The following is a 13,001-nucleotide window of genomic DNA, read 5'->3' as shown; positions in this document are numbered from 1 at the left end:
AGAGCCGAGGTGGTCAGAGTAGAAAGGATACTTACTGTGGCCTGCCCGTAGCAAGGCGGCAGGCGGTCTATGGATGGCGATAGGCACGGAATGGTGACGCTTGCCCCCATGGTTGAGGTGAATGTGGTGGTGGCCCTCCACTGCTTCTGTGCCTCCCCCTGGTGGCCCCAAGTGAGGCCCAGATCCAGCCACACACCCCAGGGCCAGAGCAGTCATCCAGAGAACCAAGCAGACAGGGGAGACAGGGGAGATAGACGAGGTCAAGCCCCAGCAGAGGTGCTCCTGCCTGGGCCTCGAGGGGCCAGGGGTGGGGGCAAGCTTTGTCCTCCAACTTTCCAACATGGTTCCCGAGAGGCCAGCAAGGCGAGTTGAGGATAAAGGTTTGGGACCTTAGTGATGAGCCCAATGGCCCATAGTCCCCTTAGTACCCTGCCAACACAATGCTCTCTCGCCACTCACAAAACCCAAGACACTCACACTGTCGACCAACCAACAAATCCACAGAGAATCCACAGCAGAAAAGAGATAATCACGGACAGATTTAGGGAAAAGAAAAGAGTGCCTTCTTGCACTTTTTCCGGTGGGTTAGGAAATCCACAAGGGTACAAAGGTAACCATGGAAGAAGTACGATCATTCATTGTGGAGAAAAAGAGAGGAGGAAAAAATATGCACTCAAGAAATTAGGACACACTCCTCAAACAGCATCTGAGAAATCTCACACAGCTCCAATTCCCCTATCACACTTCCTCGCTCGCGTTCTCTCTCTCCTTTTCTCTCACTTCTTATTCTGCGAGGAAGAGCTCACAGAATCAAATGGATCATTTTCTCCTCTCAAAAAATGATATAACTCCCGAAAATCCACATTGAATATCAGCCTCAGATTTTGAGGGAAAAAAACATCACAGGCACAATTTCAACATCTCCTTAATCAAAGCAAATGGAATGTTCCCTCCTTCCAAGTTTTCCCTCCCTGTTCTCCTTCCTGTTTTCAGAGGATGTCTAGAGGAATCTGAGTGCATCCGAAGTAAAGCTTTAAAATTTGCTTGTGGTGGTGGGCAGCAGCTGTCGAGAGGGTGGCGCGGGAATGGTTGTACCTGCGAGGTGTGCCAAGCCTCGCTCCTAGAGGTTCCCTCTACTCTCCCTGCAGTACCCAGTAGAGAGGCAACGACGCGGCAGCACAGAGAGAGTGGCTGCTCTGTATACGGAGCCACACACACCTCTCTCTCACACTCACAGGCTGAGAAACAGGCAGCAACGGCTTCAGCGAGCGCAAGAGGAGGAGAGAGAGGACGAGAGAGAGGGAGGGAGAGAGGGAGGGAGGAGGGGGGAGCTTCAACAGCCAGCCACGGAGCAGGAGGGAGAGGGTCTATGCAAATGAACAGGCTCCACACAGCGAATCAGTGGAGCCAGAGAGCATTGCAGAGGAAGAGCCTATTTTGGTTGAAAATAAGCCGGAGATGTGGGGCTTCATCTCTCTCTTTCTATCCACTGGACAGACAGACACTGATGGGCAGTGAATGGAGGAGAGGGAAAGAGAGAGATACAGCTTTTCAGGCTGGTCTTTGTTCATGTTATTTATCTCCCCCTCTTTCTCCCTCTCTCTAGTTCTCTCCCTCTCTCTAGTTCTCTCCCTCTCTCTAGTTCTCTCACTCTCTCTAGTTATCTCCCTCCCTCTAGTTATATCCCTCTCTCTAGTTCTCTCCCTCCCTCTAGTTCTCTCCCTCTCTCTAGTTCTCTCCCTCCCTCTAGTTCTCTCCCTGTCTCTAGTTCTCTCCCTCTCTCTAGTTCTCTCCCTCTCTCTAGTTCTCTCACTCTCTCTAGTTCTCTCCCTCTCTCTAGTTCTCTCCCTCTCTCTAGTTCTCTCCCTCTCTCTAGTTATATCCCTCTCTCTAGTTCTCTCCATCCCTCTAGTTCTCTCCCTCTCTCTAGTTCTCTCCCTCTCACTAGTTCTCTCCCTCTCTCTAGTTCTCTCCCTCTCTCTAGTTCTCTCCCTCCCTCTAGTTCTCTCCCTCCCTCTAGTTCTCTCCCTCTCTCTAGTTCTCTCCCTCTCTCTAGTTCTCTCCCTCTCTCTAGTTCTCTCCCTCTCTCTAGTTCTATCCCTCTCTCTAGTTCTCTCCCTCTCTCTAGTTCTCTCCCTCTCTCTAGTTCTATCCCTCTCTCTAGTTCTCTCCCTCCCTCTAGTTATCTCCCTCTCTCTAGTTCTCTCCCTCTCTCTAGTTCTCTCCCTCTCTCTAGTTCTCTCCCTTTCTCTAGTTCTCTCCCTCTCTCTAGTTCTCTCCCTCTCTCTAGTTCTATCCCTCTCTCTAGTTCTCTCCCTCCCTCTAGTTATCTCCCTCTCTCTAGTTCTCTCCCTCTCTCTAGTTCTCTCCCTCTCTCTAGTTCTCTCCCTTTCTCTAGTTCTCTCCCTTTCTCTAGTTCTCTCCCTCTCTCTAGTTCTCTCCCTCTCTCTAGTTATCTCCCTCTCTCTAGTTCTCTCCCTCTCTCTAGTTCTCTCCCTCTCACTAGTTCTCTCCCTCTCTCTAGTTCTCTCCCTCTCTCTAGTTCTCTCCCTCTCTCTAGTTATATCCCTTTCTCTAGTTATCTCCCTCTCTCTAGTTCTCTCCCTCTCACTAGTTCTCTCCCTCTCTCTAGTTCTCTCCCTCTCTCTAGTTATATCCCTTTCTCTAGTTCTCTCCCTCTCTCTAGTTCTCTCCCTCTCTCTAGTTCTCTCTCTCTAGTTTTCTACCTCTCTCTCTAGTTTTCTCCCTCTCTCTAGTTCTCCCTCTCTCTAGTTTTCTACCTCTCTCTAGTTATCTCCCTCTCTCTAGTTCTCTCCCTCTCTCTAGTTCTCTCCTCCTCTCTAGTTATCTCCCTCTCTCTAGTTATCACTCTCTTTCTCCTTCTCTCTAGTTCTCTCCCTCCCTCTTGTTATCCCTCTCTTTAATTATCTCCCTCTCTCTAGTTCTCTCCCTCTCTCTAGTTCTCTCCTCTTTCTAGTTCTCTCCCTCTTTCTAGTTCTCTCCCTCTTTCTAGTTCTCTCCCTCTCTATTTCTCCCTCTCTCTGGTTCTCTCTCTTTCTCTTTCTTTCTCTCTTGCTCTCTCTCTCTCTCTCTCTGTGTAGAGAGTATAGGTTCAGTCCTATAGAGATGGGGAATCAGAACCTAGTGGTGTGGTCCCCATCGAGGGGAGCAGTTGGCTGGCGGGCCTGATGGCTTCTCAGCAGCCAATCACAGAGCCATTTAATGACTCCCTCCTCACTTCCCCACGCTGCAGCTTCCAAGGGAAGAAAATAAAAACATCTCTTTTTTCTCCTATTTTTCTCCTATCCTCTGAGCTGGCGCTCTAATTTCCAGACCATCTGCAGCCCCAGCTAAACGTTAGGGAAATGGGGGAATGCCACGAAGGATGGGAAGGATCAAATGTGGATCTCGCAGCACACACACACGCACACACACACAAACACAGAGCTTGGCAGTAAGTGGAGAGCTGTCCACAGAAGTCAGTCCATGCTCACCAGGCTCATAAAAAGCCATTCATTCCCTCACCAGAGAGCTATCACAGCAGAGAGAATGACTGGGAGAGCTTGAGGGTTAAGGGGGTACAGACAACATGTGGGCATACATCTCTGACTGCTGATAAACACTACACAGCAGAGCCCAGGATATATATTCTGTGCTGCTCTGTGATGATCAATGCTGCAGTGTCTGTGCTTAAAGGTTCTGGCTCAGTGGTCTGTGCTCAGTGCTTCTCAGTGGGTCCAGGACTAAAGAACGTAAAGGTTCTGGCTCAGTGGTCTGTGCTCAGTGCTTCTCAGTGGGTCCAGGACTAAAGAACGTAAAGGTTCTGGCTCAGTGGTCTGTGCTCAGTGCTTCTCAGTGGGTCCAGTACTAAATAACTTAACGTATCTGGCTCAGTGGTCTGTGCTCAGTGCTCAGTGCTTCTCAGTGGGTCCAGGACTAAAGAACCAAACAGGCCAAACGTTCAGCTCAATGCTCTCCATTCAGTTCTTGGGATCCAAGGCTGATGCCCAGTCAAGCTCTGTCCTGTTGTCACGGTGGCGTTTGGACGACATCCTCTTTGGACCGCCATGGTGTTCTTTCACAGCCGTAGAGGAAGAAAAGCCCAACAGTGGCGCTGCTGCTGAGGCTGAGCTGATCTCATTGGGTCGCAGTGAGAGGAAAGGGGATAGGTGATAGAGGATAGAGGATGCGGGATAGAGGATAGGGGATAGAGGATGCGGGATAGAGGATAGGGGATAGAGGATAGAGGATGGGGGATAGAGGATAGAGGATAGGGGATAGAGGATAGAGGATGGGGGATAGAGGATAGGGGATAGAGGATGGGGGATAGAGGATAGGGGATAGATGATGGGGGATAGAGGATAGGGGATAGAGGATAGGGGATAGAGGATATGGGATAGAGGATAGAGGATGGGGGATAGAGGATAGGGGATAGAGGATAGGGGATAGGTGATAGAGGATAGAGGATGGGGGATAGAGGATAGGGGATAGAGGATAGGGGATAGAGGATAGAGGATGGGGGATAGAGGATAGGGGATAGAGGATAGAGGATAGGGGATAGAGGATGTGGGATAGAGGATAGGGGATAGAGGATGGGGGATAGAGGATAGGGGATAGAGGATAGGGAATAGAGGATAGGGGATAGAGGATAGGGTATAGAGGATGGGGGATAGAGGATAGGGGATAGAGGATATGGGATAGAGGATATGGGATAGAGGATGGGGGATAGAGGATAGGGGTTCAGGGACAAGTGATAGGGGGTAGAGGATAGAGGATAGGGAATAGAGGATAGGGGATAGAGGATAGAGGATAGGGAATAGAGGATAGGGGTTCTGGGACAGGTGATAGGGGATAGAGGATAGGGGATAGATGATAGAGGATGGGGGAGAGAGGATAGAGGATGGGGGATAGGGGATAGAGGATAGATGGGGGATAGAGGATAGAGGATGGGGGATAGGGGACAGGGAATAGCAGATAGGGGATAGAGGATAGGGGCTAGGGGATAGAGGATAGGGGATAGAGGATATGGGAAAGGGGATAGAGGATAGGGGATAGGGAATAGAGGATAGGTGTTCGGGGACAGGTGATAGGGGGTAGAGGATAGGGAATAGAGGATAGGGGATAGAGGATAGGGGATAGAGGATAGGGGATAGGGGATATGGGACATAGGATAGAGGATAGGGGATAGGGGAAAGAGGATAGGGGAAAGAGGATAGAGGAAAGATGATAGGGGATAGAGGATAGAGGATAGGGGATAGGGGATAGGGGACAGAGGATAGAGGATAGGGGATAGGGGGAAGAGGATAGGGGAAAGAGGATAGAGGATATGGAATAGAGGATAGGGAATAGGGGACAGAGGATAGAGGATAGGGAATAGAGGATAGAGGATAGGGAATAGAGGATAGATGATAGGGAATAGAGGATAGGGGATAGGGGAAAGAGGATAGGGGATAGGGGGAAGAGGATAGAGGATAGGGAATAGAGGATAGAGGATAGGGAATAGAGGATAGATGATAGGGAAAAGAGGATAGGGGATAGGGAATAGAGGATAGGGGATAGGGGACAGAGGATAGAGGATAGGGGATAGAGGATAGGGGATAGGGGACAGAGGATAGAGGATAGGGAATAGTGGATAGGGGATAGGGGACAGAGGATAGAGGATAGGGGATAGGGGAAAGAGGATAGATGATAGGGAATAGAGGATAGGGAATAGAGGATAGGGAATAGAGGATAGGGGACAGAGGATAGGGAATAGAGGATAGGGGAAAGGGGACAGAGGATAGGGAATACTGATACTTTTCATGGTTGCAGAGAAAGTAATCTTAGCCGGTGGACACAAGGGGGACAATACATCCTTCTGTTTTTCTTCCAGTCTTCTTTGTCTTATTCTACTTGGTTGTCCATAAGAAACCAAAGCAAATTCTGAAAAAGGAACCAAAGACAACTTGGATAGGAAATGTTTCACTTTTTCCAACAGTTGGACAAATTCAAATAAACTTCTGAAGAGGACACACTTTTCAGAAACTGTTGAATTTGCTAACACAACAGATGCTCCGAAAGTGAGAAGACAGAAAGTGAGAACTTCCTCTCAACACTTTATATAGGGTAACCACCTGGTGTTACTGAATCAGCGATACACAACCTCCACCAAGAGAGAGAGAGAGAGAGAGAGAGAGAGAGAGAGAGAGAGAGAGAGAGAGAGAGAGAGAGAGAGAGAGAGAGAGAGAGAGACAGAGAGACAGAGAGAGAGAGAGAGAGAGAGAGAGAGAGAGAGCTCCATCCTTCCTCATTTGCAACCCTTGAAACTGAGTGCCGCACCTGCTGAATATGTTTACCCTAATTATGATCAGTATTAATGAAGTGTTTGTGTGTGTGTCTGTGTGTGTGTTGTGGTGTGTGTTTAATAATAATTCTCAGGGCTGCAATCTGCATAATTACAGCTAATAATACAATCTATCAGGCCCACATGCTTCACAAGGACATGAGTCTGACTCCCTAAATCCCAACTCACAGGTAAACTTTTTCATGGCAACAACAAATTGGTGACAAATCGTGTCTAACAAGAGAGATACCTGCTTTGAATCACACATCGTTCAGGTCTGATTGAGTGTCCTAAACAGAATGACACAAACTGTATGCAGTATGCATCCCCTGAAGCTAGATGATGTCACCAGTCAGGTATGTGGTGACTATACCTCGGCCAGGTTTTGCATCCGTTACTTGTTACATGGATACCACCATGTGGCAGTATAGCAGTACTGCAACAACATTGCTTGTGTAGCTTAGAAAATATTTCAGGCTGATGTAGGTGTGTTCCTAGAATACCTCTGTGTGTGTCCCATAGCTATAGATAGAGGACTTATCATTCTGTGTCATAATAGCATCTGTGACAGCATGAGCAGCACCACTGAGGCTATCTCCACTTGACTCATCCATCCTGATGACCCGGTTGGACATGACTCCAACAGGGTCACCAGGAGGGATCAGCCAATGAAGTTGGAAGTCCCACTCACTTGACAACATTAATATGGTGGGATCCCTCAATGGCGCTGCCCATGCTAATACTGCCTTTTGACCACTAGAGGCCTGTCTCATTCTCTATGGGAAATCCCGAATGGCACCCTCTGGCCTATGAACCCTGGTCAAAAGTAGTACACTATAAAGGAAATATGGTGCCATTTGGAACGCAGCCTATCTCTCTGTGAGGGGATAAGCGGTACAACAGTATGTCAGTAACTGTCAGACCAGCACCTCCAGTAAACTTCTAATGAAACTAGGGAAAGAGAGATAAACAGGAGGGGGCAGGTGACTATGGAGGTGTGTGTACTGTGTTTACTCTTCCATAGAGAGCAGAGGAAGGAGGGGGGATATACAGTATAGAGAGATCAGAGAGAGAGAGAGAGAGAGAGAGAGAGAGAGAGAGAGAGAGAGAGAGAGAGAGGTCAAAGCCCTGTCACCCCTACATATTCTACCACCTGGTCCCAAAAGTAGTCCCACTGTAGCCATGTGTGGCCTTGACAATGGAATGACAGAGCACAGCTGCTGCCTTGGTGTATGATGTCACACAGGCTGTGGTGGGAAACTAAGGAAAATGGTTTTGTGAAATAGCTTTTCATTAAAAAAATGTATTTAACCTTTATTTAACTAGGCAATACATCCTTCTGTTTTTCTTCCATTATTTTTTTGTCTTATTCTACTTGGTTGTCCATAAGAAACCAAAGCAAGAGGAATACCTATGTAAGAATGCTATTCATTGACAATAGCTCAGCATTCAACACCATAGTACCCTCCAAACTCATCATTAAGCTTGAGACCCTGGGTCTCTACCCTGCCCTGTGCAGCTTGGTCCTGGACCTCCTGACGGGCCGCCCCCAGGTGGTGAAGGTAGGAAACAACATCTCCACTCCGATGATCTTCAACACTGGGGCCCCACAAGGGTGTGTTCTCAGCCCTCTCCTGTACTCCCTGATCTCTCATGACTGCATGGCCATGCACTCCTCCAACTCAATCATCAAGTTTGCAGACGGCACAACAGTGGTAGGCTAGATTATCAACAACGACGAGACGGCCTACAGGGAGGAGGTGAGGGCCCTTGGAGTGTGGTGTCAGGAAAAAAACCTCTCGCTCAATGTCAGCAAAACAAAAGAGATGATCGTGGACTTCAGGAAACAGTGAAGGGAGCAACCCCCTATCCACATCACTGGGACAGCAGCGGAGAAGGTGGAAAGTTTTAAGTTCCTCTGTGTACATAACACCGACAAACTGAAATGGTCCACGCACACAGACAGTGTGGTGAAGAAGGCGCAACAGTGCCTCTTCAACCTCAGGAGGCTGAAGAAATGTGGTTTGTCACCAAAAACCCTCACTATCTTTTACAGAGGGACAACTGAGAGCATCCTTTCGGGCTGTATCACAGCCTGGTAGGCAACTGCACCGCCCACAACCACAGGGCTCTCAGAGGGTGGTGTGGTCTGCACAACACATCACCGAGGCAAACTACCTGCCCTCCAAGACACCTACAACCCCCGATGTCACAGGAAGGCAAAAAAGATCATCAAGGACAATAACCACCCGAGCCACTGCCTGTTCACCTCAGTACAGGTGCATCAAAGCTGGGACAGAGAGATTGAAAAACAGCTTCTATCTCAAGGCCATCCGATTGTTAAACAGCCACCACTAGCACAAAGAGGTGGCTGCCGACCTACAGACTTGATATCATTGGCCACTTTAATAAATGGAACGAACACCAGTCACTTTAATAATGCCACTTTAAGAATGTTTACATATCTCGCATTTCTCATCTCATATGTATATACTGTATACTGTATCCTTCACTATCTATTCTTCACTATCTATTGCATCTTAGCCGCTCTGTCACTGCTCATCCATATACAGTACTATAATATATTCTCATCCAATTCCTTTACTACATTGTGTGTATTCGGTTTGTTTGTGGAATTGTGAGATATTTTACCCGTTAGATACTGCTGCACTGCTGTCGGAACAAGAAGCACAAGCATTTCACTACACTCACAATAACATCTGCTAACCAGGTGTATGTGATCAATAACATTTGATTTGCAAGTCAGTTAAGAACAAATTATTATTTACAATAATGGCCTACCCCGGCCAAACCCTAACGGCACGAGGCCAATTGTGTGCCGCCCAATGGGACTCCCAATCACGGCCGGATGTGATACAGCCTGGAAACGAACCAGGGTCTGTAGTGACGCCTCTAGCGCCAAGATGCAGTGCCTTTGAGCGCTGCGCCACTCATGAGCCCTGGTTTGTTTCCAGGCTGCTCGTTTCCAAGCTTTTAACTTTGTGCTCGGCACCTGTGCATGTGTACTAGCATATGCTCAAAACCAGCTATTGTTCCCTCTCTTCATTGTCTATCCCTTTAGTTTTCAACTGATTCTTTTTCTGTCTCTGCAAGTACAGTTGTTCCCTTTGTCCGGTCCTTTGTTTATAATCCCCGGGAAAATAAACTGAGCTCATACTGTTGGCTGTTGAACCTCCAAACCAAGTGGTGGATAGAACAGATGGGATTTATACTAGGTGTGTGATACTCTCCTCAGAGAGAGAGAGAGAGAGGGAGGGGAAAGAAAGAAAGAACGAGAGAGAAAGAACAAGTCCCAGTTAAGCACCTCTAAGACAGAGGAGTGCAGACACAGTACTGTGCGATGATGAGACGAGCGTGGAGGAGTGGAGAGGTGGAGATGGAGAGGAGGAGAGGAGAGGAGGAGAGGATAGGGAGAGGAGGAGAGGAGAGGTGGAGATGGAGAGGAGGAGATGGAGAGGAGGAGATGGAGAGGAGGAGAGGGAGAGGAGGAGAGGAGAGGGAGAGGAGAGGAGGAGTGGAGAGGTGGAGATGGAGAGGAGGAGAGGAGAGGGTGAGGAGGCAGATAGTAGGAGGTGGGTGGTGTGGGTTTAACTGACTGACCAGCAGGGCCTTTAAATCAAGAGAAGAGCTCTCAGGCAGCACTTTATATCACAACCATGGCGAGACTACAGTCTGGCTCATTAGAGGGAGAGGGGATGAGAGAGAAAGAGAGAGAACAATAGAGAGAGGGGTGTGGGAAGAGAGAGAAAGAGAGAGACATAGATCGAGAGAGGGGGGGTAAGACGTGAAGAGGCATGTCTGTTATAAAGAGATGTTGAGCGTTTTTGACACAGAAACTGTAGTTGTTGTTCAGGCTCTGATCTTGATCCCATCTTGATTACTGTCAGGTAACATGGGGAAGGGGGATACCTAGTCAGTTGTACAACTGAATGCATTCAACTGAAATGTGTCTTCCGAATGTAACCCAACCCTTCTGACTCAGAGAGGTGCGGGGGCTGCCTTAATGGACATCCACGGCATCGGCACCCGGGAAACAGTGGTCAGGTGCAGCAAAGAAAGACCTAACAAAGCTGCAGCTGGCTCAAAACAACGCAGCCTTGCTCTAACTGCACATCCAGAAATAACGTCAACAACATGTATGATAGTCTTTCATGGTTGAGGACAAATTGATTACTTCTCTTCTTGTCTTTTTAAGAAACATGTGTGTATTGAAAATGTCTTACCTCTAGTATAATCTATTCACACACAATTCAAACAGACATCCATACCCCACCAGACATATATACCCCACCAGACATATATACCCCACCAGACATATATACCCCACCAGACATATATACCCCACCAGACATCCATACCCCACCAGACATATATACCCCACCAGACATATATACCCCACCAGACATATATACCCCACCAGACATACATACCCCACCAGACATACATACCCCACCATACATATATACCCCACCAGACATATATACCCCACCAGACATATATACCCCACCAGACATCCATACCCCACCAGACATATATACCCCACCAGACATATATACCCCACCAGACATCCATACCCCACCAGCCATATATACCCCACCAGACATACATACCCCACCAGACATATATACCCCACCAGACATACATACCCCACCAGACATATATACCCCACCAGACATCCATACCCCACCAGACATATATACCCCACCAGACATATATACCCCACCAGACATATACCCATGTCATGGTGGAATGCCCAGACATCCATACCCCACCAGACATATATACCCCACCAGACATCCATACCCCACCAGACATACATACCCCACCAGACATACATACCCCACCAGACATATATACCCCACCAGACATCCATACCCCACCAGACATATATACCCCACCAGACATCCATACCCCACCAGACATATATACCCCACCAGACATATATACCGCTGAGGTTACTCAGTTATGTATAGAGTCATGTCATGGTGGAATGCTCTTTCACTAGAGGTTACTCAGTTATGTATAGAGTCATGTCATGGTGGAATGCTCTGTCACTAGAGGTTACTCAGGTATGTATAGAGTCATGTCATGGTGGAATGCTCTGTCACTAGAGGTTACTCAGGCATGTATAGAGTCATGTTATGGTGGAATGCTCTGTCACTAGAGGTTACTCAGGTATGTATAGAGTCATGTCATGGTGGAATGCTCTGTCAATAGAGGTTACTCAGTTATGTATAGAGTCATGTCATGGTGGAATGCTCTGTCAATAGAGGTTACTCAGTTATGTATATAGTCATGGTGGAATGCTCTGTCACTAGAGGTTACTCAGGTATGTATAGAGTCATGTCATGGTGGAATGCTCTTTCACTAGAGGTTACTCAGTTATGTATATATGCATGGTGGAATTCTCTGTCACTAGAGGTTACTCAGGTATGTATATAGTCATGGTGGAATGCTCTTTCACTAGAGGTTACTCAGTTATGTATATATGCATGGTGGAATTCTCTGTCACTAGAGGTTACTCAGGTATGTATAGAGTCATGTCATCGTGGAATGCTCTGTCACTAGAGGTTACTCAGGTATGTATAGAGTCATGTCATGGTGGAATTCTCTGTCACTAGACGTTACTCAGGTATGTATAGAGTCATGTCATGGTGGAATTCTCTGTCACTAGAGGTTACTCAGGTATGTATATAGTCATGGTGGAATGCTCTGTCACCAGACGTTACTCAGTTATGTATAGAGTCATGTCATGGTGGAATGCTCTGTCACTAGAGGTCACTCAGGTATGTATTGAGTCATGGTGGAATGCTCTGTCACTAGAGGTCACTCAGTTATGTATTGAGTCATGGTGGAATGCTCTGTCACTAGAGGTCACTCAGTTATGTATAGAGTCATGTCATGGTGGAATGCTCTGTCACTAGAGGTTTCTCAGGTATGTATAGAGTCATGTCATGGTGGAATGCTCTGCCACCAGACGTTACTCAGGTATGTATATAGTCATGGTGGAATGCTCTGTCACTAGAGGTTACTCAGTTATGTATAGAGTCATGTCATGGTGGAATGCTCTGTCACTAGAGGTTACTCAGGTATGTATAGAGTCATGTCATGGTGGAATGCTCTGTCACTAGAGGTTACTCAGGTATGTATAGAGTCATGTCATGGTGGAATGCTCTGTCACTAGAGGTTACTCAGGTATGTATAGAGTCATGTCATTGTGGAATGCTCTGCCACCAGAGGTTACTCAGTTACAGTGGGGCAAAAAAGTATTTAGTCAGCCACCAATTGTGCAAGTTCTCCCACTTAAAAAGATGAGAGAAGAAATCAACTGTGGGAGCAATTATTAGGAAATGGAAGACATACAAGACCACTGATAATCTGCCTCGATCTGGGGCTCCACGCAAGATCTCACTGCGTGGGGTCAAAAAGATCACAAGAACAGTGAGCAAAAATCCCAGAACCACACGGGGGGACCTATTGAATGACCTGCAGAGAGCTGGGACCAAAGTGACAAAGCCTACCATCAGTAACACACTACGCCGCCAAGGACTCAAATCCTGCAGTGCCAGACGTGTCCCCCTGCTTAAGCCAGTACATGTCCAGGCCCGTCTGAAGTTTGCTAGAGAGCATTTGGATGATCCAGAAGAAGATTGGGAGA

At 47.5% G+C, this 13,001-nt stretch overlaps 1 protein-coding gene across 22 annotated transcripts in view; it reads right to left on the bottom strand.

Moving 5' to 3' along the window:
* Positions 1 to 13,001, bottom strand: part of LOC135523501 (neurexin-1a) — a 608,692-nt gene that overhangs the window by 244,832 nt on the left and 350,859 nt on the right. For 4 of the 22 annotated variants that reach the window (XM_064950230.1, XM_064950231.1, XM_064950232.1 and 1 more), the window contains exon 1: positions 36 to 1,223. The exons of the other annotated variants lie outside the window; for them this stretch is intronic. In XM_064950230.1, the coding sequence (XP_064806302.1) occupies positions 36 to 342 (307 nt within the window). In that variant the 5' untranslated portion in view covers positions 343 to 1,223. Of the gene's footprint in view, positions 1 to 35; positions 1,224 to 13,001 lie in introns of those variants that run through there. 22 annotated transcript variants of the gene reach the window in all.

Source organism: Oncorhynchus masou, chromosome 31 (assembly GCF_036934945.1).
Source record: "Oncorhynchus masou masou isolate Uvic2021 chromosome 31, UVic_Omas_1.1, whole genome shotgun sequence".
Classification (NCBI taxonomy): Eukaryota; Metazoa; Chordata; class Actinopteri; order Salmoniformes; family Salmonidae; genus Oncorhynchus; species Oncorhynchus masou.
This window is presented reverse-complemented; position numbering and strand designations above follow the sequence as displayed.